Source organism: Rhinolophus sinicus, chromosome 1, assembly GCF_057876585.1.
Source record: "Rhinolophus sinicus isolate RSI-liver-muscle chromosome 1, RSI-T2T, whole genome shotgun sequence".
NCBI classification, from domain to species: Eukaryota; Metazoa; Chordata; class Mammalia; order Chiroptera; family Rhinolophidae; genus Rhinolophus; species Rhinolophus sinicus.
Genome location: NC_142501.1, coordinates 115,665,723 through 115,693,108, shown reverse-complemented (window position 1 = coordinate 115,693,108; position 27,386 = coordinate 115,665,723). Strand labels below are relative to the sequence as shown.

The 27,386-nt window shown below is 41.9% G+C and overlaps 2 protein-coding genes across 4 annotated transcripts in view; one reads left to right on the top strand and one right to left on the bottom strand.

Annotated features, from left to right (window-relative positions):
* Window positions 1–1,285, bottom strand: part of LOC109450700 (uncharacterized) — a 63,272-nt gene extending 61,987 nt beyond the window's left edge. Inside the window, exon 1 of one of the 2 annotated variants that reach the window (XM_088788960.1) lies at window positions 1,136–1,285. The gene's annotated coding sequence lies outside the window, so the exon portion shown is untranslated. The remainder of the gene's footprint in view (window positions 1–1,135) is intronic. The other variant, XM_088788958.1, reaches the window with a different exon arrangement.
* Window positions 110–25,293, top strand: SEPHS1 (selenophosphate synthetase 1). Of its 2 annotated transcripts, none has more exons than XM_019738282.3 (9): window positions 110–247; window positions 3,058–3,328; window positions 7,425–7,528; window positions 9,493–9,600; window positions 10,508–10,662; window positions 12,448–12,538; window positions 14,779–14,878; window positions 21,519–21,731; window positions 23,362–25,293. In XM_019738282.3, exons 2-9 carry the CDS (start codon window positions 3,136–3,138, stop codon window positions 23,574–23,576), a joined length of 1,179 nt encoding a protein of 392 aa, XP_019593841.1. In that variant the 5' UTR covers window positions 110–247; window positions 3,058–3,135; the 3' UTR covers window positions 23,577–25,293. The 2 variants fall into 2 exon arrangements, with proteins under 2 accessions (XP_019593841.1, XP_019593840.1); XM_019738281.3 differs by lacking the exon at window positions 110–247 and adding an exon at window positions 617–1,092.
* Window positions 25,294–27,386: the final 2,093 nt, after the last annotated feature.

The following is a 27,386-nucleotide window of genomic DNA, read 5'->3' as shown; positions in this document are numbered from 1 at the left end:
CCCTTAAAGGCCCCTCGCGGCGGCGCACGGGGAAGCGCGGCGGCCCGCATCCCCGCAGGGGCCCGCCGAGCCGGGCCGAGCCCCCGCGGCGCCCAGCGCGGCCCGGGCCCTCCCGCCCTCCGCGCCGCCGCCGCCGGGAGCGGCATTTTTATTCAGGCGACGCTTAAGGGAGCCCGGCGCGCCCGGTGCATTGTGGGAGCGGCGGCGGCCCGTTTTCGGGAGGAGGCGGAGGGCGCAAAGCGAACCGGTAAGCGCCCGGCTCGGGGAGGGGGGGCGCGACACCAGGCTTAAAGGGGAATATTCGTCCGCAGGCCCCGAGCGGCCGTGCAGATCCCCCTCCGGGCCGCCCGGGCCGCCGGGAGCTGTGCACGGGCGGCGCGCGCCAGCGCTGCCTGCAGAGGGGCCGAGCCAGGGCTTGGTGGGGCCGCTTTAAAAAAGAAGCACCGCCCGCGCCGCCGCCGCCGCCGCCGCGCGGGGCCGGGGAAGGAGGGAGGGAGAGAGGGCGGGGGAGGAGTGGAGGGGGAGGGCGGCGGCGGCGACGCAGGGGTTAATTTTTTCGCCCGCCGACATTTTTGTGCGGCTGCGGCCCGCGCGCGCGGCGGGAGAACCCAGGCGGGTCTCCCTGGCGCGGCGCCGGCGGGCCCTCCCCGCCCCCCGCGCGCGCCCTCCGGCCCGCGGTCGCCGCCGGAACCTGGGGGCACGGGCCCGGCCGGCCTGCGGGCCGGGTTCTCGTTGCGCTCGCGCTCGCCCCGCCGCGGCCGGTGGGCCGTGCGCGCCTGGCTCCCTCCCCGCCGCGTGGGCCGCGCGCGGTTCCCGCCGTCGCCGCTGCGGGGAGGACCGGCGGGCGGGCATGGCCCAGCCAGCGGCGCCGCGCTGCCTCCCCCGGCCGCGGCCAGCCCGCCGCGCTGCACAAAGAACCCAGGCTCGATTGGCCTGTAAAGGCGGCAGCCTGAGATTTAAGGTGTCCCCGAGTTCCGTGCCCCGCGCTCCGGCGGCCTCGACGTGTGCTTCATGGCAGGCGCCTGGCCGCTGCACCCACATCGCCGTGTCCCCCCCATTGTTGATGTCCCGGGCTTAGGGGCTTGGGGATAGGTAGGTATCGGCCGCGGCGGCACCCCCTCCCACCCCCACTTACCGTGCTGCACCAGCCGTGCGGCCCGCTTTGCCATCTCGTCTAAAAATTTAAACGTGGCGGAGAAGGAAAGGGTTAACCGTTGTCTTTAAATATTCATGTCATTGTTTTAAAGGTGTAAACAGGCGGCTTTTGGGCTGGAGTTGACTGCCTTTTATTATGCACAAATACACGTTTACTTTCACCCCCATTAATTGCTCATTTTCCCAAGCACCCCCCTACTTCCTCATCTCCTCCCCAAAATGTAGGGATTTATTTTTTTAATAGTCGGATATGAGTGTGTGATTCGTGTCCCTCGTTCCATTTGGAATTTTAAAACTTCTGAGTGTTTTCTGGACTTCTGATGTTTTAAACTTTTTCCCCTTCGAAATCCGGGAAGATATAAAGGATCTTTAAAAGGAAGTTGGTCCCCCCTATTCCAAATTCCTATCCCTGCCTTTTCCTTTTTTTTGGATAGGGATTGGAGGTAGGGACATAACTGGATACCTCCTGAGTTGGATTTTTTTTTCCTGGTAGAAGTGAGGCGGTGTTAAATGTGAGGCATTTTGAGAGGAAACGACTGTTGTGTTTTGTTTCAAACCCAAGTCAAAGCTGTTGGACTTTTCCTAACTCTAAAATGGCTTCAAAATTCCCATCTTGGTTACTTGCTTGCTTTGCTCTCCTGTGGCCCTCTTAGGACAGGTTGTTTTCTTGGAATGTTGGAAAGTTTACTCCTGCACAGTTGTAGCTTTCAAACCAAAATCATCGTTCACCCCAAACATGTTTTTGTAAAGATGGTTTGGATTACTGCCCAAACTCCGGCTTTGTGAGATTTTCTTTTTTTAATGAGTGATGTCCTTCCCAGGAGATTGAAAACTCTATAAATGGGAATTATGTTCTTGGTCATAAATTTTATAAGGGAAACCGACCCTAAAACTTGGGGTGTGTATAATTCAGTGCCAACCTGGAGGTTTGTAAACCCTTGGAGCACATACTGAGTTTTTGGTATAGCCCCAAAGATTTCAAATTCAGAAGTACTTGTTTCAGAAAGTTCCAGTGGTACCAAGTACCATAAATGCTAGTGATTTAGTACAGCTTAATTTATCATTTCAGTTCTGCAGTGAAATGGTAATGAGCAGTAGCATATTTTGTGAATGATGTGTGTGTACTAGTTTGTTGGGCGGGATGTTTGCTTTCTAGGAACTAGCACTGCATTAAAACATCGGAAAACTTTTCCATCACTCTCTTGAATAAAATGAACCTTGCTGTGTTACACAGCCATTTCAGTTTTCAAGTTCTTTTCTTTAGTAAGACTTCCTATTATGGGTCATGTTGTGTACTTCTGGCTCAGAGTAAAAACATATTTTCCTAAAATTGAATTTAGCATCATGAAGAATTTCATCAAATGCATTTCCATCAACCTCCTTTTCCCACAAAGTATCCAGCAGGTGTTTTATTTTTCTATGTGAGAGCACAAAAGATATCAGAAAAGTTTTCTAGAAAAGTCACTTGAGCCAGAACGTTTAATTTCTAAATCATAGTGCTTCTGAGTTGACAGATGAAATGACTGGATGTTTTTTTCATAATGCTGCCCACTAGAATAACCTTTGGGACTTACTGTTCAAGATGGCACTGTATCCACTGGCCCATAGTTCCTTCTTCAGAGGAGATCTTCCTTGCTGCCCCTCGGAGCCACAATTATAACACAGACATCAGATCTTCTGTAGAACATGTCTGTGATGGCATAGTCACTTTTTAAAAATAACTTACTCTGGTTTATGCATCACTGGGACGGACTCCTGTGGCCCCAAATCACTGTCTCCCAGTGGTCTTGTTGATTTCAGCCCTTTTCACATTTACTTTCCATTTTCAGGTATTCATTTGATTCTTGGCAGGTACTGGTGAGAATTCTTCTAACGGTATTTTTGTGTTTTGGTGATACCCAGGTGAATCTGTAAAGAAACCAGCTGACTAAGAGAGGGAGGGGAAGAACCCAGCTGTGAGGTGTGTGCGCCCCAAGAACCATGTCTACACGGGAGTCCTTTAACCCGGAAAGTTATGAATTGGACAAGAGCTTCCGGCTAACCAGATTCACTGAACTGAAGGGCACTGGCTGCAAAGTGCCCCAAGATGTTCTGCAGAAATTGCTGGAATCCTTACAAGAGAACCACTTCCAAGAAGATGAGCAATTTCTGGGAGCAGTTATGCCAAGGCTTGGTATGTGAACCATTGTTTCTCTTACCTGAGTAAAAGCATCTTGGCTGCAGTGTAGTCAACGAGTCAAAAACCTGATTTCTCTCCTCCCTGTTGCCTTTAAAAAAAAAAATTCTGTAAGGATTCAAAGAACAAAGCAATGGTAACTGTTACATTATTGTAACTATGTTATATTATTGTAACTTATTTGGAGGAAGTACTTGAGCTCAAGAAGTGTGCTCAAACTATTTTTGTACTATTAGGTACAGGATTCAGACAATTATAGTAAAAGCATTTTTTATTAAATTGTATTTTCTGGTCAGTTAAGGATTAAGAAGAAACTCCTTTATGCCTTTATCTTAAAATTTTCCTTAAAATGGTTGCATTCTCTTCATTGCCTTAGGAAAGGTGGTGCTTAAGCATCATTGTTCAGTGCATTGGCAGCAGTGATTGGTTTGGGGGGGGTGGGGTGGTTTGGGGTCCCAAGCTCCTGTGGTGAGGAGGGAGAAGAAAACTGCTTCAGACACAGAAGGGGACCCCGAAGATTGAATTGAATCTGTACTTGACCCCAGGATGTCATCTGGAATTGAATTCCTGATGTCATTAGTAGTTTGCCTTTTCCCAAATATAGGATTTAGAAACAAATTCTAAGCTATTGGGATATTGTGTGATTTCTTAAGTATGTGACGCAAGACTGTGATCACTTTGCTTTTTGAATGTTTGGCATGTGTTCTAGGAATCTGGATGTTTTATAGTCACAGTATGACTGGATCAGCTTTCTTATGTAAGGTTTTTATTTCATTTATTTTCACCTTGTATTTTCTTGTAAAGTTCTCTCTTACAACATTGGTTGTGAACCCAGGGTAGTCCTTTCTTCCCTTATATATAAAGCAGGTAAAAGCTGAGTTGCTTTGTTTGGGAAAGAGAAGAGTTTGTCGTCAGGATTCTAAGTGCAAACGTGTTCAAAGTGGGGAGAGGCGCTGCATCAGCTATAACTCTTAGCAGTGGCAGAAAGGGACAGGTGTCGACAGCAAGAGTAGAGGCAGGAAACAGCAGATATAAGAACACAAAGGAACATAAATCTGGTCACATATGGCTTTTGAGAAGTAAATGAAAGCTGTTGCCCTTTCCCAGAACAATCCACAAAATTTTGCATTCATGGCATTTTCTGGGGGTAGCAATGGAGCCCAGGTTACAAGCAAAAGGATGCTGAAGGAAGCATAGTATTAAAGCCATGTACAGAAGTGGAATACACACTAATGTTACTCTGCATCTTCTTAACCCTCCTGAGCCTGTTTCCTGATCTGTACAATGGGACAATAATACTTTGTCTGTAAATTGCTATACCAGAAATTATCTAAGTGTGTATATGCACCGTGTGTATATGTACCCACATACATAATACATGTATGTATGTATGTTTGTCTATGCAGGTATACACACAAATGTACTTACGTGTTTTTAAATTTTTTTCTAACAGTGTCACATTTCCTGGATTCTAAGATGGTATTAATTGAAGAATGAATCATACGGTGGTTAATATACACATGCTTATTAAATGTATTCTAACTGAAGGAATGTTAACACCTGAAACAAAAAAAACAAAAAAAAAGGAATGTTAAAATAAGTGTGTCTTAGCACCTGGTCCGCCTGTGGCCTGCTACTTCAGGGGTATCTTTGCAACTGGTCGTTGCTGGCAGTGGGGGTGGTGTGAAGATTTGGGTTTTCTGGGTGGATGGTTTCAGTGTTTCTGAAAACCCAGAATTCCCCATCACCCACTGGTAATTGAACATGCACTGCTCAGACTGGTACTCGAAGCTTCCTCCACGCTGGCGTTTCCCTTTTTTCCCATTTGCCCTCTACCTGGACTGTCCCTCTTTCAACTTGACACCCAACTTTTTTCAGGCCCATGGCGCATCTCAGACTCACCCTCTTTCTCTTCCTCCTTTGAAATTTAGAAGTGATTTGTAAACCAATCACTATACACCAGTGCTGTCCAAAACAAATATGTAAGCCACATGTGTAATTTTAAATTTTCTAGTAGTCATATTTTTAAAAAATAGAATAAGGTAAAATTAATTGTCATGTTTCATTTAACCATGTATAAAAATATTATTTCAACACATCATTAATATAAAACATCACTAATGAGATTTGGGTTTTGGATACTAAGTGTGTAAAACCTGGTGTGTATTTTACACTTACAGTGTAAATCTGTATTTGGAATAGACACATTTCACATGCTCTATAACCACGTGTAGCTAATGGCTTATGAAAGCAAATGTGGATGATGTGAGCTTCTTTTCAGCTCAAGAGTCATCAATTAAGATGCTCTGATGCTGGGTATAAATAGAAATTAAATGCTTTACATATCAAATGTATGTAATTCAGATTTAAGATTACCCAAAGTAGAAACATTTAAAGCTGAAATTTAGCAGCTATTTTTAGCGTCTCTTTCAGTAGACCTGTAGTTGACACGAAAACCTGAAAGAACTACATTACACTCCTTTCCAAAGTGAATGGTCATATACTTGGGTAACCAGTTAGAATGATCAATTTAGGGAGAATCAATATGAGTTAAGTGTGACTCTTGCCCTATTTCTACTTACTAAAGTAAGGGCTAATGAACAATTGTTAGGTGAAATTCCTGAGAGGCTACACATGTACACGTTTAGCTGAAACCTCACACACATTCGCGTCTCATACATGTGAAAACCGATCACTGGTAAACATGTCACAGATTCGTGAGACTCGCCATTCTGAAACTAAACTCCATTTCCTAACCGGGTCTTCTACCAAGAGCTTGCCATCTGGTATCGTGAAAAGAAACCAGCCTGTCTTCACAGAGTCTGGGACTTTGTATTCGATTCGATTTGATTTTTGCATGAATAATAATGGACCAAGACCTGGGGAAATAAGGTTCCCCTGTGCCCGGGCTCTGTTGGGTATGTTTCTATCACGGTCCTGATAGTTGTGCCACAGCAGTCATGCAAGATACAGGGATGCTCGTCCTCCTTTCATGGGATTCGAGATGAGTGATTCTTGTTCCTTTGGAATTCTGAGTAGCATCGCCTTCCTTTTGTACTCCATCCTGACTTTTTCTCTGCCTTTGGCCGATGGGCTGCACTGTTGAAATACTTCGTCAGAGTGCAGGAAGCATCCTTTTGAGAGAGGTGCAAGAAAGCATTGTTCAGCCTACCTGGTGGGAATGCCAGTGTGAATCTGTAAAATGCCTGCATGATAGGTGATTTTTAAAGAATTGTCGCCTAGAAGAGCGAGTCTTGACTGTTTCTAAACTGATTTCAGGGAAATAAATTACTTCTAATTAGCCAATCAGTTGTCTATATTTTCCTGTTGTTTAGCAACAATTTTAATACATTAAAATATTTCCAATAGACTTGTTTAGCACATTTTCCCCCGTTCATATTATAAGTTAGTAAAAGTGACATAAGTTTTTACAAGGGGAATAACATGCAGTTTTAAGGCTTCCTCTTAAAAAATGCTTGTGGGGAACCTATACAAAAGACAGGTCACGTAGGTGCCATAGTGTTTAAGTACATGCTTGGTTGGAAACGATGAATCCCTGTTATGGTTTTGTCTTCCTTTTTCTTTTGTTTTTTTTAAACCGTCATTTTCATTTTTGACTAAAATGTGGAGGTGTAATAATAGCATTTTATGGTGTGTAACACATTTTACAAATTTTCCGTTGGGAAAACATAATAATGCCCGAGATAAACTCAAATGAACTATAGAAAAAACAATCCAAGTTCTATGTATGCAATTCTCATCTTTAAAGAAATTCTCTATGGTGCCAGTCACATGATATAGTAATACAAAGGAAAGTTTCTATTCAAGGCATCGTTAAGGGCTAAAAATTATACCGTATTGAACTTGAGTCTTCATGACAAACAAATTTTACTCCCATTTTCTATTGTAAGCTAGTTATGTTTCACATTTATTTCAGTGATGCTTGTTGATAGGAAACACATTGCTGTAGTGGCAGCATGTAGTGTTCCATAAGCTTCTCATACAAAAGTCTTCCTATTCGGAACACTGGTGGCATCAGACGAAATGGCATTTCCTGTTGTTGTGTGGATGATGCTGACTTCCCTCTTTGCAGGCATCGGTATGGATACTTGTGTCATTCCTTTGAGGCATGGCGGTCTTTCCTTGGTTCAAACCACCGATTACATTTATCCTATTGTCGATGACCCTTACATGATGGTAAGTTTGACCCATGTGTTTTAACACCTGGAACTGCTGTTTGTTTGGTTATGGTTTATGGCTGGGTGTGTGTGTGTGTGTGTGTGTTTTCTTGTTTTTATATCCAAATTGTTCTCATCCCCCTTCTGCCTTGAGTCCCATAGTTGCAGCCCATTGGGCCTATTTCCTGCTCACACTTGGTACTGCTCATGAGCAGTCGCCACGCTGCTTGTACCTGAGTGTGTGTCTGTGCAAGAATATTTGCTGTCTCCTAACAGTGTCTCCTGACTGGCGTGTGCGTAGTTCTTTCTTTGACATTTGTAAACTCTTCACTCCGTGTTTCAGGCCGGAGATGTTACCATACCCTATAACAGGTCTGGTCCTAGATGTTTCCTTCTGGAAATAAAGAGCTGAGCATCTCATCACCATCAAACTTTTTGACCATTCTGATTGCGGCCGCTCCCTCACCCCCAGCTATGTTTTATACTCACTATGTAGAAAAATGTATCTGAACGGCTGGATTGAAGTTCCTAGCTACGGGTCATGCCTGGTTACATATATTTCCTACCTGTTCATCTCATGGTGCGGGCACAACCCTTTGATCTCGCCAGCTTTAACCTTCCATCCTACCAAGCAAGAGGAGCTGACGAAGAGATTGGGAACATTCTGTTATTAGAAAATCCTAGCAGTTCTTCCTGTGTGCCAAGGGCATTGAGATCAAGCCATACACATAGGCACTTGGGCCATGAGGCGGCTGAATTAGGGTGGGGGTGGGGTGTTCGCCTCTCAGGTGCTGGTGACAAGCACACAGGTGATTAGAAACCTGTTTTCCCTGCACATCCATCTGTTCTCCCTAGAGCAGTGCTCTGGAGCGACTGAGGGATGTCCACCTGACCAGGTGGCAAAGGTGGCTAGAACCGGAAGTCCTTTTTCCAGCATCTCTTAAAAGCATATGAGATGCTTTACTGCTCCAGAACAAGGGGCAGCCCTCAACAATCATCGCTGCAGCCCTCACCAGTGATTGGCACCTCTGAGTTGCAGAGCACCTATTGCCTCATTACTGTTGAGAATGAGACACAGAAGACTATTGAGCTCACTGCCAGTCTGCCAGGAAGTCATAAAAAAATCCTAAACAAGCAAAAAACAACTACTGAAAGTGATAATGCTTGGGAGTTTGATTACCCTGTGTCAGAAGGAAAATTGTCATATTCTCCTTTACTGTCCAGATAATGGTAACTTACATTAAAAAGACCTCCAATGGCGATAAGAAAAATCTATATTACCACATTTCTGTTGAATATTCTTTTAAAGTTCTTTGATGAAATCAGGTAGTTTACTGGGAAATACTTCTGTTTTTCTTAGAAATCAATCTGACTTCAGGCCTAGATGTGTTTTATTTCTTCTATTATTTTCTTTTTTATTCAAGATGATTTTTCTGTTTATCTTCTACAGTCTTGAAAAGAAGCTACAAAAATTTCTTCAAGTATATAAAAACTATCTTCCCTATAACCAATAAGTCCACATTTTGTTAGAATCTGTTTAGGATAAGTGGCTGTTTCCAAGTTTGCTTTAGGACAGTTGCTTCAGATGTCTTCACTCTGTAGCTCTTCCTCCCAGACCACCAGCTCCAACCTTGCTCTCCCTGACGAACCCCCCGCCCTTCCACCCCCAGGCCCGTTCCCCATCTAAATAAACTTCAGACTTCTCCCAATATTTAGAATGGGAAAGAATAAGGAAATTGTTTGATCTGTTTGAGAAAGAAGAGGTGATGGTAACAGGAATATCTGAGAAAGAGTGAATGGTCTAGTGGTTCTGCAATTAAGGAAAAGTAACTAGTCTGCAAATCACAGAAACTGAGGACCCCATCCCAGCAGCTACCAGCCCTGGAAAGTCCCTAAGTTATGGGAGGTGTTGTGTAGGCTCGCTCTTTGTTTCTACACATGGGAAGTCCCCCTGTTCTTTCTCACGTCTCCCCTTTTTTCCAGGGCAGGATAGCCTGTGCCAATGTCCTCAGTGACCTCTATGCCATGGGGGTCACAGAATGTGACAATATGCTGATGCTCCTTGGAATCAGTAATAAAATGACCGACAGGGTAAGTAGGAGATGGGCCAGCTGCTTACTTGTCTGTTGTCTTGGTCACGTCACTTGACTTGTCAACCCTTCTTTTCCCAACTGTAAAGTGAGGAGCCCAAGCTGCATGGCTTCCATATTTTGTCTGGCTCTCCACTTTTTGGCAGTTGTCAGTGAATTAAAATTTTCATTTCCACCTCCTGCTTCCCTTTCTCTCTTCTGTATAGACTGAAGCCAAGACATTTATGTTTGTTTTAGTAAAGTGTAGGCCACAGTAATAGCACCTCCATGCCAGCCCTGTGGCCTGGGCTAGCCTTACAGACCCAGGGCACATGGGCCCCAGGGGCCTGGCACCCTTCCCCTTGGGTGCTGGTTGGGTGACTGAGGTGTCACGTGTGTTCCCATGCTTACCTGGCAGTGTCTATGGCCTTGCTACTGGCGCCTCATGTAGATTATTTTTGAAAAGTTTTTGTTTTTGTCCCCCCACAAGAAGCTTGCCCTGCGTCACAGAAATGAGAATTTTCAGTAGGCCCTTTTCTGCCTGCACAACGTGAGCTGGGGCCATCAGTTGCGCATAGAGGGAGGGCATATGGGTGTGTAGTAAACGAGTCTTGGGAGTTCTTAAGGACCATTTAAATTAAGAGCTGGTCAGATTTTGGGCAGCTTTGTGCATCCAATACACTACATTCCAGTTTTTATTTCTTTGTTGTCTGGGCTTCATTCACCTTGTAACCTAGAACATCTTTCAGCTTTTGATAAAATGGCTACAATGTAAACTATTTCCTCCTCCTTTTTTCCTGCCTGGGCCTATAAACTTTCAGGACTTCCTTTAGGGTTTTATGATCCTTTTTATAACTACAAGTGTAGATTATTTTCTCAGTTTTGACCAGAATTATGTGACTTTTAATTTGTGTCCTTTTAAACCCTAGGAAAGGGATAAAGTGATGCCCCTAATTATACAGGGTTTTAAAGATGCAGCAGAGGAGGCAGGAACGTCTGTAACGGGCGGCCAAACAGTGTTAAACCCCTGGATTGTTTTGGGAGGAGTGGCTACAACTGTCTGCCAGCCCAATGAATTCATCATGTAAGTTGGTTCTGTTCCATGTCACCTGGCCTGGTTCGTTTTCTTTTCCTAAGACTCATTGAGATAAAATTCGCATGCCATAAAACTCACCCATTGAAAGTATACAATTCAGTGGTCTTTGGTATATTCACAGAGTTTTGCAACCATCACCAGAGTCGATTTTAGAACATTTTCATCACCCCAGTAAGAAACCCTGTCCTCCTTAGCTGTCACTCCCCATTCTGGCATCTTTCACTTCACATAATTTTAGCAGAATATTTTTAAGGTTCTTCCATTTTGCGGCATGTATCTGTACTTTCTTTCTGTTTTTTAAATTTTTTATTTTTATTGAAGTATAATTCATACAACAAAATTTTACATAACATAAAATCCAACATTTTAAAATATACAACTTGTTGGGTATTTTTGTATTCGTAAGGTTGTGCAACCATCACCACTGTCCAATTCCAGAATAGCCCAATCACCCCTCCAAACAAGGCCTGTATCCATAAGCAGTCACTCCCAATCGCCTGGAAACCACTGGTGTACTTTCTGTCTGTGGATTTGCCATTTCTAGGCATTTCATATAGATGGAATCATACAATATGTGATGTTTTGTGTCTGGCTTCTTCTACTGAGCATAATGCTTTCAAGGGTTCTCCATGTTGTGGCACGTATGGTACCTCATTCCTTTTTATGGCTGGATAATGTTCCATCGTACGGACACATCACAGTTTATCTATTGATAGGTGGTAGACCTTTGGGTTATTTCCACCTATTGTGAATGATGCTGTTATGAACATTCGTGTGCAAGCTTTTGTGGATGTATGTCTTTCTTCTCTTGGGTATATACCTAAGAAATACTGGGTCATGTGGTAACTGTTTAACCAACAGCGATGGAAGAGAGTTCCAATGTCTCCACATTCTCTCCAGTATTTGTATTACTGGTTTTCTGATAACAGCCATCCTAGTGGGTTGAGGTGATACCTCACTGTGGTTTGCTTGGCATTTCCCTGGTGGCTAATGATATTGAGCAGCTTTTATGTGCTTTTTGGCCATTTCTAGATCTTTGGAGCAGTTTCTCTTAACACAAGTTATCACTTTCCACATTTGATGTCTTGTTAAGGAAAGCCACTCTGATTATTTTCTGAAGGAAGCAGAAACCCCATTTGTTTCTCCTTGTTCACGAATAGGTAGCGATAGGCACCGTCTTCATAAGGCTCAGAATTCAAAAGGTAGAAAAGGCTGCCCAGTGCGGCCCCTCACCCATCATCCCGCGTCACCAGTTTTCCTTCCTGTCTTCATTCCGTACGCTGGGTGCCAAGTGGGAAACTTACTATTGGTCAGTCTGAGTTTGAAACTTTGCTGAAATCACCAAAACATGATACCCACAGACTTGAGCCAAATTGCAGAGCCTGAGAAACAGTCTTTGTTTCGGAAGTCTCGTTGCCTCAGAAGCATGGTGGGTCTGTACTGAAAATGGCATACAAGCATGGTGGAATCAGGGCCTGATGAGACCTCTGCCTGTGGAAGCTGAGTGATTTGTTTCTTTGTAAACTTTTGGGGGTGAGGGTGGACTAGTAGGTAATTGGTGGGCGCTTCAGTCCTCTTTCAGTAATTTTGTTCCAGTAGTAGCAGCCTCAGTAGCAAGTTGCAAAGCTCTAATACATGGTGGCAATTGGCTTAAATTTAAGTGTTCGTAAATGCAAATATGTTTTAGCAGCCTTTTCTTTCTCCTGTTTAACTGACTGATGAGTTTAACTGATGGTTAATTTGACCAGACCTTGCCCTGATTCTTTGCTTTAGGCCAGATAACGCAGTGCCTGGGGACGTGCTTGTGCTGACGAAGCCCCTGGGGACGCAAGTGGCCGTGGCCGTGCACCAGTGGCTGGATATTGTGAGTGACCCTGCCTGCTGTGGGGGAGGGAGAGCTCAACAGGGATTCTCAGGATTCTGATAGTTTTCATTGGAGGGTTTGGAGAGAAGGGCATTCGTTTACACATCAGACCAAGTGAATATCTCTTTCGTCTCCTAGTGCTGGAGCGTGCTTTCACTAGAAGGTGTAGCTCCTCCTGAAGTAAGTGCTGCTTCTGTCCATAAAGGAAGCCTTGCCCCTTGGACATGTTCTGGCTCCTCTTAATGTCATCAGCTGTCTTCTAAAACTGAGCTTTATTTCCAGTGCCAGGGAGTTTAGTATCAGTCATGTCCTTATAGAAATCCTAGGAATTGTCCATCCTCTTTTATTAAATCAGAGTTTCCTGCATTGAATGGTTAAAGTAGGTAAGCTCCAGCTTAGGGTTTCACAGAAGCTCTGAGAATTTGGGAGACAGTGAATTTGGTTTATTTGGTGTTGAGCTAGCTTTATCTTTCATATCTTCAACGTCACTAAAAAATAATATGGAGGAGAATGTGTAGCAATGTGTGGTGCTTGGGGATAAAGAATGCCAGGGTTACCGATAGTTTAAATTATTCTAGTCATGAGGTTTTTGGCTGTTTTTGTTGTTTTGTTTTTCTAAATTAATTAGTAACTCAGAACATTTTGATAAATAATTGCCTCATGGAGAAAGCATCTAGAATATAAAGATATTTATCCCAAGTCACTCTTCCACTGAGCTATAATCGTACGTCATTTAAGATTTCCTCACTGCCATAACAACTCAAAAGTTAATACGATTGTGGTGTATTTCACATATCTTGGTGCTTTTAATTTCTGCAACTGTCATCTAAAACTACCAGTCTTGATAAACAGTTGAAAAAGAAGAATAATTTTATGTTTTTCATCAAGCAAGTGTATGTTAGCTTGATATAGCCGAGCAGAGTAAATCTCTATGGCTGCCACAGTCTTCAGTTCTCTTTCCGTTCTCCCCCAGTGGTGGTGGGGTGATTTCCCATTGGGCACGATCCTCTGTAAGGCTGACGGGAAGGCTGTGACAGGGCAGGAATCCAGAGTTGCTCTGCAGACAGATGCCCAGGTCTGAGTCATTTAGCAAGAGAGTGGGAGGCAGGTGAGGCAAAGGTGCATCAACGATGAGGGATCTAGGATCCTTCTGTCGTCCTACCTCCAGCTCGACACCTCCTTTGCCTTTTTTTTACCAATTTTTAAAAAATGCTCAGAATTGAAAAAAGCAATTTTCAGTGACTATGCAATAGCACAATACCCTTTCTGTCAAAGTCAGAAGCAACCAAAGAGCATATTGTTTAGGCATCTATATGTCTGAGAACACTAGTTTTTGAAAGTCAGGGAAATGATGAGTCTAAATTTCAGAATAGTTGTTACTTCTTGGGGCGAGGTGGGGGGGCAGTAGGGCAAGGGAGGAACACACAGACTTAAGTTACTGCACCGAGTGGTAGATTGGTGGGTGTTACTAAAATACCAATGGATGCATGCATGTGTGATGGCCATTTGTGTACCATGATGACAGTGTGTCAAGAACCCATAATCGTGATGCTCACTTCTTTGAAAATCAGACTGAGGAAAAAGGGAAACACTTTCTTCTCCTTACTTGTATGATACCTTTGTGGTCACTCCGGCCGTCCCCGGTGCACATGCAATCCAAGTTCCTTTCACATTCATGTGTCCATCGGGATGACTTGATCCAGAACTCAGATGAAGTCAGTAACAGCAGAATTATATGAAAAATGAAAGCCACCGGTTTCATAGGGGCAGTGGGGAGGAGAGCCAAAGGACATTCCGAACGACTCAGATGTGATTCACGCCCTGGCACAGAGGAGACGCGCACCAGTGGGAGCTCCTCTTACTGCCTGCGCACTGCGGCCATGGGGCCCGCGGGCTCTACGCATCCCGTAAATCACAGTATTTGACCACAGTAGTGTGGGTTGAAAGCACAAAAGATACCATGATAATATGTCTAGTGGACACCTAAAATGATTGTCATAGGGAAGAAAGATAGAAAATTTAATATTGCTTAGAAAATGAGATAAAAATTAGGTTGGTGCAAAAATAATTGCAGTGCTTGTATTTATTTTTGACCTTTTACACCGCAATTACTTTTGCACCAACCTAATAAAACTCCCCATGTGACTAAGGAAACGTAGACCTTTTCTTTCAGTGGTTTGAAGTGAAGATTAATCACATCTTTTCCCTCCTTTCCCCCTCACCTGTGTTCCTGTTACTAGCCTGAAAAATGGAATAAAATTAAACTCGTGGTCACCCAGGAAGACGTGGAGTTGGCATACCAGGAGGCCATGATGAACATGGCGCGGCTCAACAGGACAGGTACGGGGACACCTGCCGCAGGCGCGTTGCAGGCGTTGGGACAGGCAAGGTGGGCAGCGTTCTGGGCTGGGCTGGCCACGGACAGTCTCAGTTGTGGTGGGTTGTTTTTCCTCCACATCTCTTTTTATGTTAAAAAAAGACGATTCTTAGCCGGAGGAGCAGGCCCACCTTGGGTCAGATTTGGCCAGTGACTGCAGCCTGTCTTTTAGACAGATTTGGGTTTGAGAATGAAATGTGCATGTATGTCTTGTATGTATTCCCTTTTGGCCAAAGGGGGAGAAACAGGATCGTAGTCACAGGATTATTAAAAAGAAAAGGTCCATGAAGCACCAGAAAGAATGACCAGCAGCGGTATACAAAGTTCCCGCATTCAGTCCACGTTTAATGAGCCCCTATAGTGTCCTTCACTCTAAGCTCTGGGGACACTGCAGTGAACAAAATGGAACCCCTGCCCTCTTGGTGTTACATGGTAAATGCTCATTTGCTTCCAAATCATCTGCACAGAGCAACCCACGTGGTTCTCAAGTAAAGCATGTCCAGGGCTCAAGGACCAGCAGGGCAGCACCCACGTGCAGAACGTGGCCTTGGGAGCCCAGCTGCCCCTCCCACACCCAGCTCCTGGGTTCCCACGTGGGGGTAGCCACTGTTTATTCTCATGCATTTAAAAATTTTTATCAATGTAGACTTGTATCCTTAAGCAATAAATTCGTTTTGCGTTTTTTTGCTTTATTGAAGCATACATGTATCTGTCTATCTTGTTTTGTCCACTGATATTCCTGAGTAGAATGCCCAGTGTGTGTAACTTGCATTTTCACTGCTGTATCGTTTTCCACTCCGTGACTTACTTCTCTGGCCTATTGCTGTTGGGCATTTGGGTTCCTGCTGAGAACCTGCTCGGCCCAGACTTCTGGTGCACATGTCTGCGAGGTCTGTGCTGCCTCAGCTTTATAGATGGTGCTAATTGTTTTCCAGACTGGTTGTTACAACAGTTTACAATGGTACAGCTACATTTAAATTTTTTATTTAATATATTTTTTCTTCCTATTTAGTGTATATATTTTTCTACTGTAAAAAAAAAAAAGTCACATACCCATTACAGAAAAGTTTTTAGAAAATGAAAAAAGGAGAGAAAAAACGTTGTCTGTAGTTCCACCAACCAAAACAGCTTCTGTGAATATTTTAAAGTGTTCTTCCGGGATTTTTTTTCTGTTTGGTTGGTGGTTTACTGTTGTTTGATTATCGATGTTTTAAACTCGTGGTTATCATACATTTTATATGTGTTTGCAATCTTTTTTCATTTAAGTTAACAATACTAAATTCTTTTTTCCATATTTATATAACTTGAGAACACATATTTTTTAATGGCTAGATGTTCTTCCAGAGAGATATGCCATAATTAATTTACCTTTTGCCACTTCTGAACAATTTATTTTGCGATCAAATTTTTCATAAGTCTTTTCTGCATTCTAGGACTATTTCTTTGGATATAGTCCAAAGTTGAATAGTAATTATTTAATTCTTTGTCTTCAGATGTCTTATCACTTACAACCATGGCTTTTGGGTTTCTGTTCCTGTGCCACTTGAACTGTTTAAGGAGTCTTTTTTCCTTTTTTGGTCCTTCAAATTAAGTAGGTTAACAATGAAAAGGTGATTTGTAATGGGTTTACTTTTATCCATCAGTTACTATTTTGCGTATATTTGAGCATTTAAGATTCCCCGTCCATATTTTTTTTATACAGTGTTGGCAGCGGTACAGTATGGCAGAATGCTTCTGGAGGAGTATTTGGTCATATCTAGCAAAAATTATGGGTATATTTATTTGACCGAGCAGTCCCATTTCTGTGAATCTGTCTCAAAGCTACAGTGGCCAAAATATGAAATGACATGTACAGGGCCATTCATTGGAGCACTAGTTATTATTGCAAAAGAAGAAAACAATCCAAATGTCCATCAACAGGTGACTGAATTCTCTAATCCACGTGCACACAGTAGACCACTAGACAGCTGTAAAAGGGACGAGAGATCTTTACTACTAGGGATCTGTCTCTAGAATATGATCAAATGAAAAAAGCAAGGGACAGAAGCATATATACAGTATGCTACATTTTGTGTATTCATATGAATATGAAGTAATGCATATTTTACACTTTCAAAAAAAAGCAATGGAAAAATAAATCATTAAATAAAAATTGTTACATGTAAGGGAATAAGGAAGCAGGCCCTCTCTGAACATGCATTGTTTTATAAGTTTGACTTTGAAATGTTTTATATAATTTTCTGTAATTAAAAAAAATAAAGAGCACACCTTACAAATCCAAACCAAATAAAAAATAAGTTGCCTAACATATATCCACTTAGTGGCAAAACCACATGGGGAAGAATTATGTGAAATCACCTTGAGCCTGTTTTTTTCAGTGTATACCCTCAGGACAAAAACCCAGGAAAATACCTCATTGTATTCAATGGGTTTGTGTTTGTGAGAATGTCAGTATAGTAAGGTAAAGCAAATATGTGAATGTAATTAGGAACAAAGATTTTAAGAATAAGAAAAGATAAGATTAAAGAAGCTAAGTAAAAACTGTAATCTTTGGAATTATTGGTATGAACTCGGGATTTTTTTCTTTAAAAATGCTTATTTCTGAGCTTATTGAAAAGGCCTCGAAGCAGTGATAACCCATTAGTAATCAATTCTAGTGTCTAGAATCGATTCTAGGGCTAGAATTGATCAATTCTAGTGTCTAGAAGTGAAAATTACCATTTTCCACTAAAAAATGCCAGGACTCCTTGGGAAAATGGCTGATTCCAACTCTGGGATAGGAAATAGAAAAGATAAGCCAGGGACATCCTGTGCCTGAAAGTAATGGAAGAGCTGTCAACAACTAATGGGATCCTGTCACCTCACATAACTTGTCAAACAAGGGGGCAGACAATTTGAGTATTAAAAAGAAGAGTAACCAGTTATTTGTAGTATATCAAGTATCTAAAAGTCAGTGAGTTCATAGTGATAATTAAAACATTTCTGTTCACCTTTGTAAGTTGCTAGGGCACCACCTTATTCTGAAAATAAGTAAAAGCAACCAACCACATATTTTACTGATCTTGTATGGACTATATTTTGGGAGAACCACATACATTTTTTTAAAAATTCTTTATAAAAGAGTCACATCAAATAAGTGCAGAAGAATGACTGAATTACCAATTTGCTATTTTTGCTGCTCCTTTGATTAAACCTCAACAACAAACAGCAGTGGCTGCTAAGACTAGTTATCAAGACAGTGATATTGGTGAGAAAACAGAACAGTGTATCAGTGGAACAGAATAGCATCCAGAAATAGACCACATAAATACGGTCAACAGATCTTTGACAGAAGAGTGAAGACAGTTCAGTGGAGAAAGATAATCTTTTAAACAAATGGTGCCTAAACTACTGTTGGTCCACGGGCGAAAAATGATTATAGTACTGTTGGTTCACAGGCGAAAAATGATTATAGACACTGGCCTTACACCTTTCATGAACATTAACTCAAAATGGATTGTAGACCTAAATGTAAATGCAAAACTGTCAAACTCCTAAAGATATCATAGAAGAAAATTTAGGTGAACTTAGGTTTCGTGATGTCTTTAGATACAACACCAAAAACACTACCCATGAAAGAAAAAAATTGACAGGTTGGATTTCATTAATATAAAAAACTGCTCTGTGAAAGACACTAAGAGGATAAAAAGACAAGCCACAGTGTGTGAGAAAATCTTTGCAAAACAATTCTGACAAAGAACTAGTTTTTAGAACATAAAAAGAACTCTTAAAACTCAACATTAAGAAAACAACTCAATTTAAAAAATGGGCAAAAGATCTGAACAGACACCTCACTAAAGATATACAGATGACAAATAATCATATGAAAAGATGTTCCACATTATATGTCATTGGGGAATTGCAATTTAAAACAACGAGATACTACTAGTACATACCTACTGTATTTCCCCGAAAATAAGACCTAGCCAGACAATCAGCTCTAATGCGTCTTTTGGAGCAAAAATTAATATAGGACCTGGTCTTAGTATAAGACCGGGTCTATTATATTATATCATATCATATCATATCATATATCATATCATATCATACTGGGTCTTATATTCATTTTTGCTCCAAAAGATGCATTAGAGCTGATTGTCTGGCTAGGTATTATTTTCGGGGAAACAGGGTACTAGTAGAATGGTTTAAATCCAAACCACTGACAACACCAAATGCTGCCGGGGATGTGAAGCAACAGAACTCTCATCCATTGCTGGTAGAAATGCAACATGGTACAGACACTTTGGAAGACAGTGGCGGTCTGTTACAAAACTAAATATATTAACACTTTGTAAGGGGGCATTTTCCCGCCAAATCGCGTTGTAACGCGGGGCTTTTTTGACATTTTCTCGCCAAAATTAGACTTTCCGTAAAATATTCATATCTTTCCATCTATTTGATATTTTTCTATGAAACTTTCAGTGTTTTAGTTTAAAAAGAGGTCTCTATTTACTTTGCAAAATATGTTATTCTATTTTTTATGTATACAAAATTACTACATTCTAGGTAAACAGAAAAAAACACTTTCACAATCAAAATAATTTTATGTATACAAAATTACAATATTTTTTCGAAATTTTCAACAGATCTTATAAAAAAAAACTATAACCTAATAGTGCTTCACTGTGTGGTAGCGTTCGAATCACTTTCCTTTGTGCAGGGGTACATTACAAAACTTGCACATGTACGCGGTACGCTTTCGCTTTGGCAGGAATAATTAGATAAATTGTCAACAAACAATTCATCGTCACTCTCGTATGTATCTTGATTCATGTCCAGGGATAATAAATTTATCACTTTCAAAAATAATATTTATCAGAAAAGAAACTAGAGGCAGTTCAAAAAAACTGATTTTGCACCAATCACAACAGTAGCTAGGTATTTTGTACGAAATTTCAGTAATTTGAAACAAAAAATATTTTATAAAAGCAGAATGAACTCAGAAACACGAAAGTAAGACGTCCGAACGAAAGCAGTATAATGGAGTCACTGGAGAAACGAACAAAAATGCAAAAACTAAATCCTTTGTTGGAATCATTGTGTCTTTTTTTTGTAAATATTACCGCTATTTATTTTTATGGCTATTGTTTTTGTTCGGTCCCAAATTTATTGTATCGGCAGGTAGACGCATAGGGTACCGCTGACAATAGATAATGCGTAGTCCGTCACCCGTTTGGCGCCCTTGTTTACAAGTTTCCCGCGCCCCACCGCTTAGCGGAACAAAAGGAATTAACTCGTCTCCCACGCTTTGGTATAAAAAGCGATATGACGAGTTTACTCGTTTCCCGCAAAAATGTGTTAATATGACCCAGCAATTGTGCTCCTTGGTATTTACCCAAATGAGTTGAAAACTTCTGTCCACTCAAAGATCTGCACACAGATGTTTGTCTGCACGTAGCTTTACTCAATAATTGCCAAAATTTGGAAGCAATCAGGAGATCCTTCAGTAGGTGAATGGATCAACAAACTGGTCCATTCAGACACTGGAATATTATTAATTGCTAAAAAGAAGAGCTATCAAGCCATGAAAAGACATGGAGGGACCTTAAATACATTATTACTAAGCGAAAGAAGCCAATCTGAAAAGACCAAATACTGTGATTCCAACTCTGACATTTGGAAAAGGCAAAAAAGTGTGGAGACAGTAACAAGATCAGTGGTTGCCAGGGGTTGGGGAGGAGGGATGAATAGGAGAGCACAGGAATTTTAGGGCAGTGAAACTACTATGTATGATAATGTAATGATGGACACGTCATACATACATTTGTCAACACCCACAGACTACATCGAGAGTGAGGCCCTTTGTGAACTGTGAACTTCAGTTACTGATGTGTCAGTATTGGCTCAGTACTTAAATGTGCCACCCTGATGGCAAGGGACATATGGGACCTTCCTGGACTGTCCACTCAATTTTCTGTAAATGTAAAACTCCCAAAATAAAGTATTATTTTAATTAAAATACAAGAAAACCTTTTAGACAGTTCACTTCCAGCGAGATTGCCTTGAATTTAGGTTCAGTTTTTAAAAGTCCTCTTCTTTGATTTTAGGGTGGTTTAGACAAGTTTACTTTTCATTGTGATTGTAATTGTTCTTTACAGATGTTTTAGTTTATTTGGAAATTACTATTAATTGAAGTGGCTGATAGTTCTAAGCGGTTAAATTACAATAAATCAGCTTCCAGAATTTCAGCATTTGAAACACTGTCATACCCATAGGTTACAATAAACAGGCTGGTTTTCTTTCCTTGAAAAAAGGTCTAAAATTGCTGTTTCAAGAATGAAATCGTATAGTATAGTATGTCTCCAAAGTGCCATTTTTTTTTTTTTGACCCCTTTTTTTCTCTCCTCTTCACTCTTGTATTTATTTTACCCTTTAAGTCTGGGTTTTGTTGATTTTTTTTAAAAGTCCATTTTCCATGATTTCAGTATGTCATCTCCCTGACAATTAGGAACTTTGAGAGCAAAGCATATTTAAGACCTTGAGGAAAGGTGGGTTTTTGGTTTTGTCTCAGAAAGTCTCCATTTATTCCACCAGATAACATATTCCTTTTCTGGTCTCTGCCAGCTGCGGGACTCATGCACACGTTCAACGCCCACGCCGCCACCGACATCACAGGCTTTGGAATTCTCGGCCACGCGCAGAACCTGGCCAAGCAGCAGAGGAACGAGGTGTCCTTTGTGATTCACAACCTCCCTGTCCTGGCCAAGATGGCTGCTGTGAGCAAGGCCTGTGGGAACATGTTCGGCCTCATGCACGGGACGTGCCCGGAGACATCAGGTACAAGGATCCCAGGCCCAAACCTGAGGATTAACTAGTGAGGCTAACGGAAAGTTCCGTGAGAAGGAGGAAGCCAAGTAGGTGAACGTGACCCCATTTTGTGTGAGGTCAGTGCTGACGACCTTGGCCTTCTTAGCAATGGACGTTCTCCTCCCCTCCTGTGCTGTAGGTGACCCGTCTCCCGCCGTCCTGTGTGCGCTTGAGCAGCGTCAAGTCCAGCGCTTCTGTTTGGTGATAGGATGGGAGGGAGGAAGGTTATAGGAAATATACGTCCTTACTCGGTTTTTCAATGGAAACCTGGTGTTTGAAATAACTGTCATACCCATAGGTTACCTTGAACAGGCTGCTTTTTCTTTCTTCCATGGAAAAAGGTCTAAAATTGCTGTTTTAAGGATCAAATAGTATAGTGTCTCCAAAGTGCCTTTTTTTGACCCATTTTTCTCTCTTCACTCCTGTATTTAATCCTTTAAGTCCTCCCCCTTTTCAGTCTCTCATTTCTATTTTCTTTCCTCTATACCTCAGTAATTTCCCTACCCTGGCAAAAGAGTCGAAATCTTCTGGACATTTGAAAAATATATATGCCTACACTTGACCCCCAGGAAACCCAATTGAGTCAGACCGGGATAGGCCTGGGCCATCAATAATTATAACAGCTCCCCAAAAGGTTCTGGGGTGCAGCCAGAGTTGATGACCACAAATCCCTGCCCACACGTCAGAAGGGCTGTGGTTCTCTGGTAGGCCTCTCAGCTTTAATAGAAGACCCTGTCTTTAAAAAAGAAGCAAAACCCGTTTTCTAGAAATAAGCTCAAAGAGGGTAACTAAACTTTTGGTTCTGCATCTGGCTGGCTAGCATGGTGCCTGCCACCTGATGGGCTACTAGCGCCACCTGGTGGGCACTGGGTGAATGTTGAATAAGTTAACCAATATTGCCAACAAATTCAGTTTCCTTTATTCAAAAATGAGAAGTTTTTACTTTTTGGTAAAAGTATAGTATACCTTTTTTCCTGATTGTGTTATTTCTACTTACACATGTGAAATTTTCTGTCCTTGCTACTGAAATAGCAATGGTTTATTTTAACGTACTCTATACCTTTTTGAAGATAATGACAGAGCCCATGAGAGAAGCTAGATACCTTGCGGTATACACGCTTTCATGATATTAATTTCCAAATTAAAAAAAATACCCAAAAGCCTTTTTTGTAAAACGAGGAATCCATGTAGGGAATTAAATTGAAAAGGAAAACATTTCTTGTGTGTTTAAATATTTCAGTGTAGCCTGGAAAAAATAGCTGCCACAAATATATGTCCTTGAGGCCTCAAACACCTTAATCCTACACAGCGTTCAGTGACTCACAAGTAGGTCATTTTCACAGTTTAAAGTTTGTTATTGTGTGTGTGCTTTTTTTTACTACAGGAGTTTTCCAAGCAATTGCTTGATGAATTTACTCTGTGGAAGAGGGGAAGGCGGCTCTTCGTGGCTGAAGGGAAGGGGCAGCACGCACGCAGGCAGGAATGCGTGCTTGGTTGAGCACAGATCCGGGCAGGAGTGTTTTAGAAAGACAGTGGCAGAGAAGCTGCTCACACAGCATCATACCTAACGATCATCCTTTTTTTTCCCCCCCTTTGCCAGGAGGCCTTCTGATCTGTTTACCACGTGAGCAAGCCGCTCGGTTCTGTGCAGAGATAAAGTCCCCCAAATATGGTGAAGGTCACCAAGCATGGATTATTGGGATCGTAGAGAAGGGCAACCGGACGGCCAGAATCATAGACAAGCCCCGGATCATTGAAGTGGCACCGCAGGTGGCCACTCAAAATGTGAATCCCACACCTGGTGCCACCTCTTAATCTAGACCGAAATAGCTGTTTGGTTTTGTTTTTAAATAGATCTATTTCCTTTACCATCATTTCAATTAAAGACTATAAACAACAACAAAAATCTCATTGTGTCTACACATCTGGTGACCTGAGGTCGATTTGTGAATGGATGCAATTAATCAAATCAAATCCATTGCCTTTTTTCCCTGTTACATTAACTGAAGATGCACCTAATCTTGAGGCAGCTTCTGAGTTGAGAATTATATTGTTATCCAATACTGTTGATTCATTTTGAATCTTTAGACACTTATCTCTTGCCGCATAGGCTCTTTTTAAAGGTGCTTTCACATAGCACAGACGTTACCAATCGTAGTGTCAAGTCACAGTGTGTCTTTCATTTCATGTGTATTTATCATCAGTCTGATCTTTTTTAAGTGTCTTGAATGGTATTCTGGAAAGACGGGATTGGTAAGTGACACAGTGGTATCCCAGTACGGAGAGGGTTGCATGGTCCCTTCGACTCTGATTTGTAAAGCGCTCGGTCCTCTAATTCAAGAGCATCTCTTTGACCCAGGACATTTCCCAATAGTGCACTCAGTTAAACAAGGCAAGTGCTTAACTCTGCATGGAAAAGCACTTGGAAGACAAAAAAGATACTTTATTTTATTTTTTGTAGCCTTCCTACTATTTACAGTAATATCAACTGTTTTCTTTATCGATAGCAAAAAAGGATACTTTTTGCAATGTAATTAGATGTTCTATAGTGCAGCAAGGAATTGCCTCCTGAAAGGGCATTCATGTATAATACTCATTTACAATTCAATATATAATTAACAACACAAATAATTTTTAAATAGAATCAATAATAAAGACTGTTCTGTGGATAGTAGTGCTTAATACATTTTATATTTTGTATAGTGATTTCAGGCCTTTTGTTTTCATAAAATCAGCTATTTAGCCTAATTCTGAGCATTATTTTGTCCTTTGCGCCAGTACTTTTTTGTGCACGCTTTTTGTGATGTGTTAAAAACCTGCATTGCCAACATTGCAGCTCGAACTTAAACTTGTTATTCAAATAAATATTTAATTTTTTTTATTGCTCTTGTATAATCAGATGCCCCTTTTAGTATTATTTTAGAAGCATCGGGAGGGTTTTGGCTAAAGTACAATTTATTGGGGAAAACTAGATTTTAGTTTTATAAAACTTTTAAGTCTTTCACGGGACCTATATTTTCTTGAATTAAATTTTGTAGTTCTAGGACAAACAGGTGATCTAAAAAGGTGTTTATCTGTGTTACTTAGAAACAGAGGCTTCCTTATGTTGTAACCTACTAAGCAGTTTGGAGGGATCCCTGTTGTTAAGCACAAGTGCACCAACCCCCCAAGTGTCTGCATCAGAGAAAAAGCACCATGTCCCTGCAAGTTTCCGAATGCTTCCCGCTTACAGGCACCAAAGCCCTGTCAACTGATCAACTTGCCAAAGGAAACTGCCACTCGAGAGAGGGAGCCCCTGGAAGAGGCTTTCCTGTGGACACACACCCCTCTCAGGAGCCCAAGGGCAGCCTGTCTGGCATGTGTCACTGGAACTCAAGCCATAAGGACGAACGGTGTGCAGTACCTGAGAGGCTGCGACAGAACTGACATTGATTGGACTTTTTAAAGGGATTTATACAGATGTTGGTCCTCAAAAGTTACAAACCAGTGGTCTGCAAAATAAAATGTGGTGGAAACCTCTGAGTAAGATGAATATACTGGAAGTTTTGTTGTTTTTTTAAAACACTAGTGATAACTATATCTGAACAACTTTCAGTGTAGATCATGTCTTGAAGGCTGACGATTTCCTTGGTGGCAGGCCAGCTGAAAGCTAGTGAGCAAAACGGATTATGCACTTGCGGAAATCTTCCTTGTGAAGAGCCATGTTGATAAAGAGAAAGTGTTGGGTACTTAGAGGTCTGTGTCATTCACGGGCTCCGAGGAGGGAGAGCAGTTAGAATCACCCAGCAATGCTTGTCAAAGGGAAATTCTTAGCCCCACCCCAGACCTACAGAATCAGAATTTGGGGGGTGTGGGACCAGGGAATCTTACATGAGTGCCCTAAGTGTCTGTGCACTAACGTTGGAACCAGAGGTATAAAGGAATGGTGCAGACAGCAGGGAGAGGCAAGGAGGAAAGGGACCGGAAATTGCTTTGACAAGACACTTTTCCCGGAATTTGTCTTTTACATCTTGACCATTCTGTGTACTGACATCTGGGCCCAGCAAAACAAACAAAAGCCCAAGAGTCTTGCAATTTCCTTGAATCTGTTGGTTGTCAATGAGTATTTGTGTTCTGGGTAAAACATGTAGGCAACTTTAAAATTCAGTGAACAGTTAATACACGATTTTTTGGCTTCCAGGAAGCACTTTAAAAACTACATTGAGGTGTGCTCATCATGGTAGAGTGACATTATCTTTAAGCCCTACAACAATGGCATCTGGAAACAGTTTGTTAGAGTGCAGCCCATTAGTGAATACAGACTGAAGAGGCTGGGCCTTGGTGAGGTGAATTCCTTCAGGCAACAAGGAGTCAGTCCTTTGCCCAGGAATACCAGCCTGTGTTTAAGCATTTATTGTGATTCAATCCAGGAAAAGAACTGAAATATTGTGCAACCAGTATGTACTTTTTCTTTTTGGCTCAGTATTTTAAAATAACTCCGTGTATTGTAGTCTCCAAGTTCTGCATGTCTTATGAGTAAAAGCGAGTGTTTAAAATGGTTCTGATTTTAGATGGATGAGCCAGCCATTTTCAGCCTGAATTTAGCATTGCCTTTAAGAGTTATATCTGATGTCTACGTTTAAAGAGTGTGTTATTCTGTTAAAGAGACCAGAATAGCTAAGCTTATACTATTTATTTTTAGAATAAAGCAAGCACAGATATTGATGCTTCAGATACGTAGCTGTCGTGTGTGTGTGTGTGTGTGTGTGTGTGTGTGTGTACACGTACCTGTATATATATCCTTGCGTTCATTTCTACCACACCCAGCCTACCCTTTTTCTCTAGACTAGGTACTGGCTGCATAGACAACATAATTTACTTTCAACAGTAATTTATACCTTTTCTTATTAAAAATCCACCTACGAACCATGCAATTATTAAACATACCAGGTTCCACAAGGAAAACCAACAGATTCAAAGTCCTATTCTTAGGAGTGGAGCATGGGAATATTATTTTACCCCTGGGGAAGTCTCCATGTCTTGAGTGTGAATGGGAGTGGGTGGACTGGACAGGCCATCAAGTAAAACAGTAACATAGGGTGCTCATAGCTGTCTAGACATGTTCCAGAATTGCTGGACTCCAAGCTTACCTCCAACACCCTTGCTGTTAAAATTTGAGGATTTTTTAAAGTATTTACAGGTGGTAGTCTGCCGGAGTCCAGTTCTGTTCTGGGCAACACCTGTAGACTCGAACACAGAACTTTCTACATCCATGGACATGAATAGCTTAGGAGGCGCTGCCAAGTAGGCCTAGCGAGGGAGGACGGGCTCTCCAGCACTGGCCGCCAAGCCCCGCGCGCACAGCAGGCCAGGGCCTCCGGTGGGATTGGGCGGGACCTGCTTTTCTGTAGAGCAAGGATCCGCTAGCTTACTGTGGGCCATGTTGTAGAGAAACATCCAGTCCCTAAATGCTTGAATCGTTATGCAGCAGGGAAATTCTGGCCATGACACACCTACGGCTCTTTCCCTTTTCTGCTTTACAGCGTTTCTCTCTGACCCACCAGCTTCCAGACCCTTTAACTAGTGTCCCAGTTCTCAAGGCTAAGCGTTTGCACCAGCCTCTTGAATTCTGTCAGGGGCCACCAT

Bases quoted from the DNA above. Each gene is read 5' to 3' on its own strand.
- SEPHS1 (XM_019738282.3), top strand. From the start codon at position 3,136: ATGTCTACACGGGAGTCCTTTAACCCGGAAAGTTATGAATTGGACAAG. The intron at 9,601-10,507 runs GTAAGTAGGAGA...TTTAAACCCTAG, and splicing joins GTAATAAAATGACCGACAGG to GAAAGGGATAAAGTGATGCC. The intron at 10,663-12,447 runs GTAAGTTGGTTC...TCTTTGCTTTAG, and splicing joins CAGCCCAATGAATTCATCAT to GCCAGATAACGCAGTGCCTG.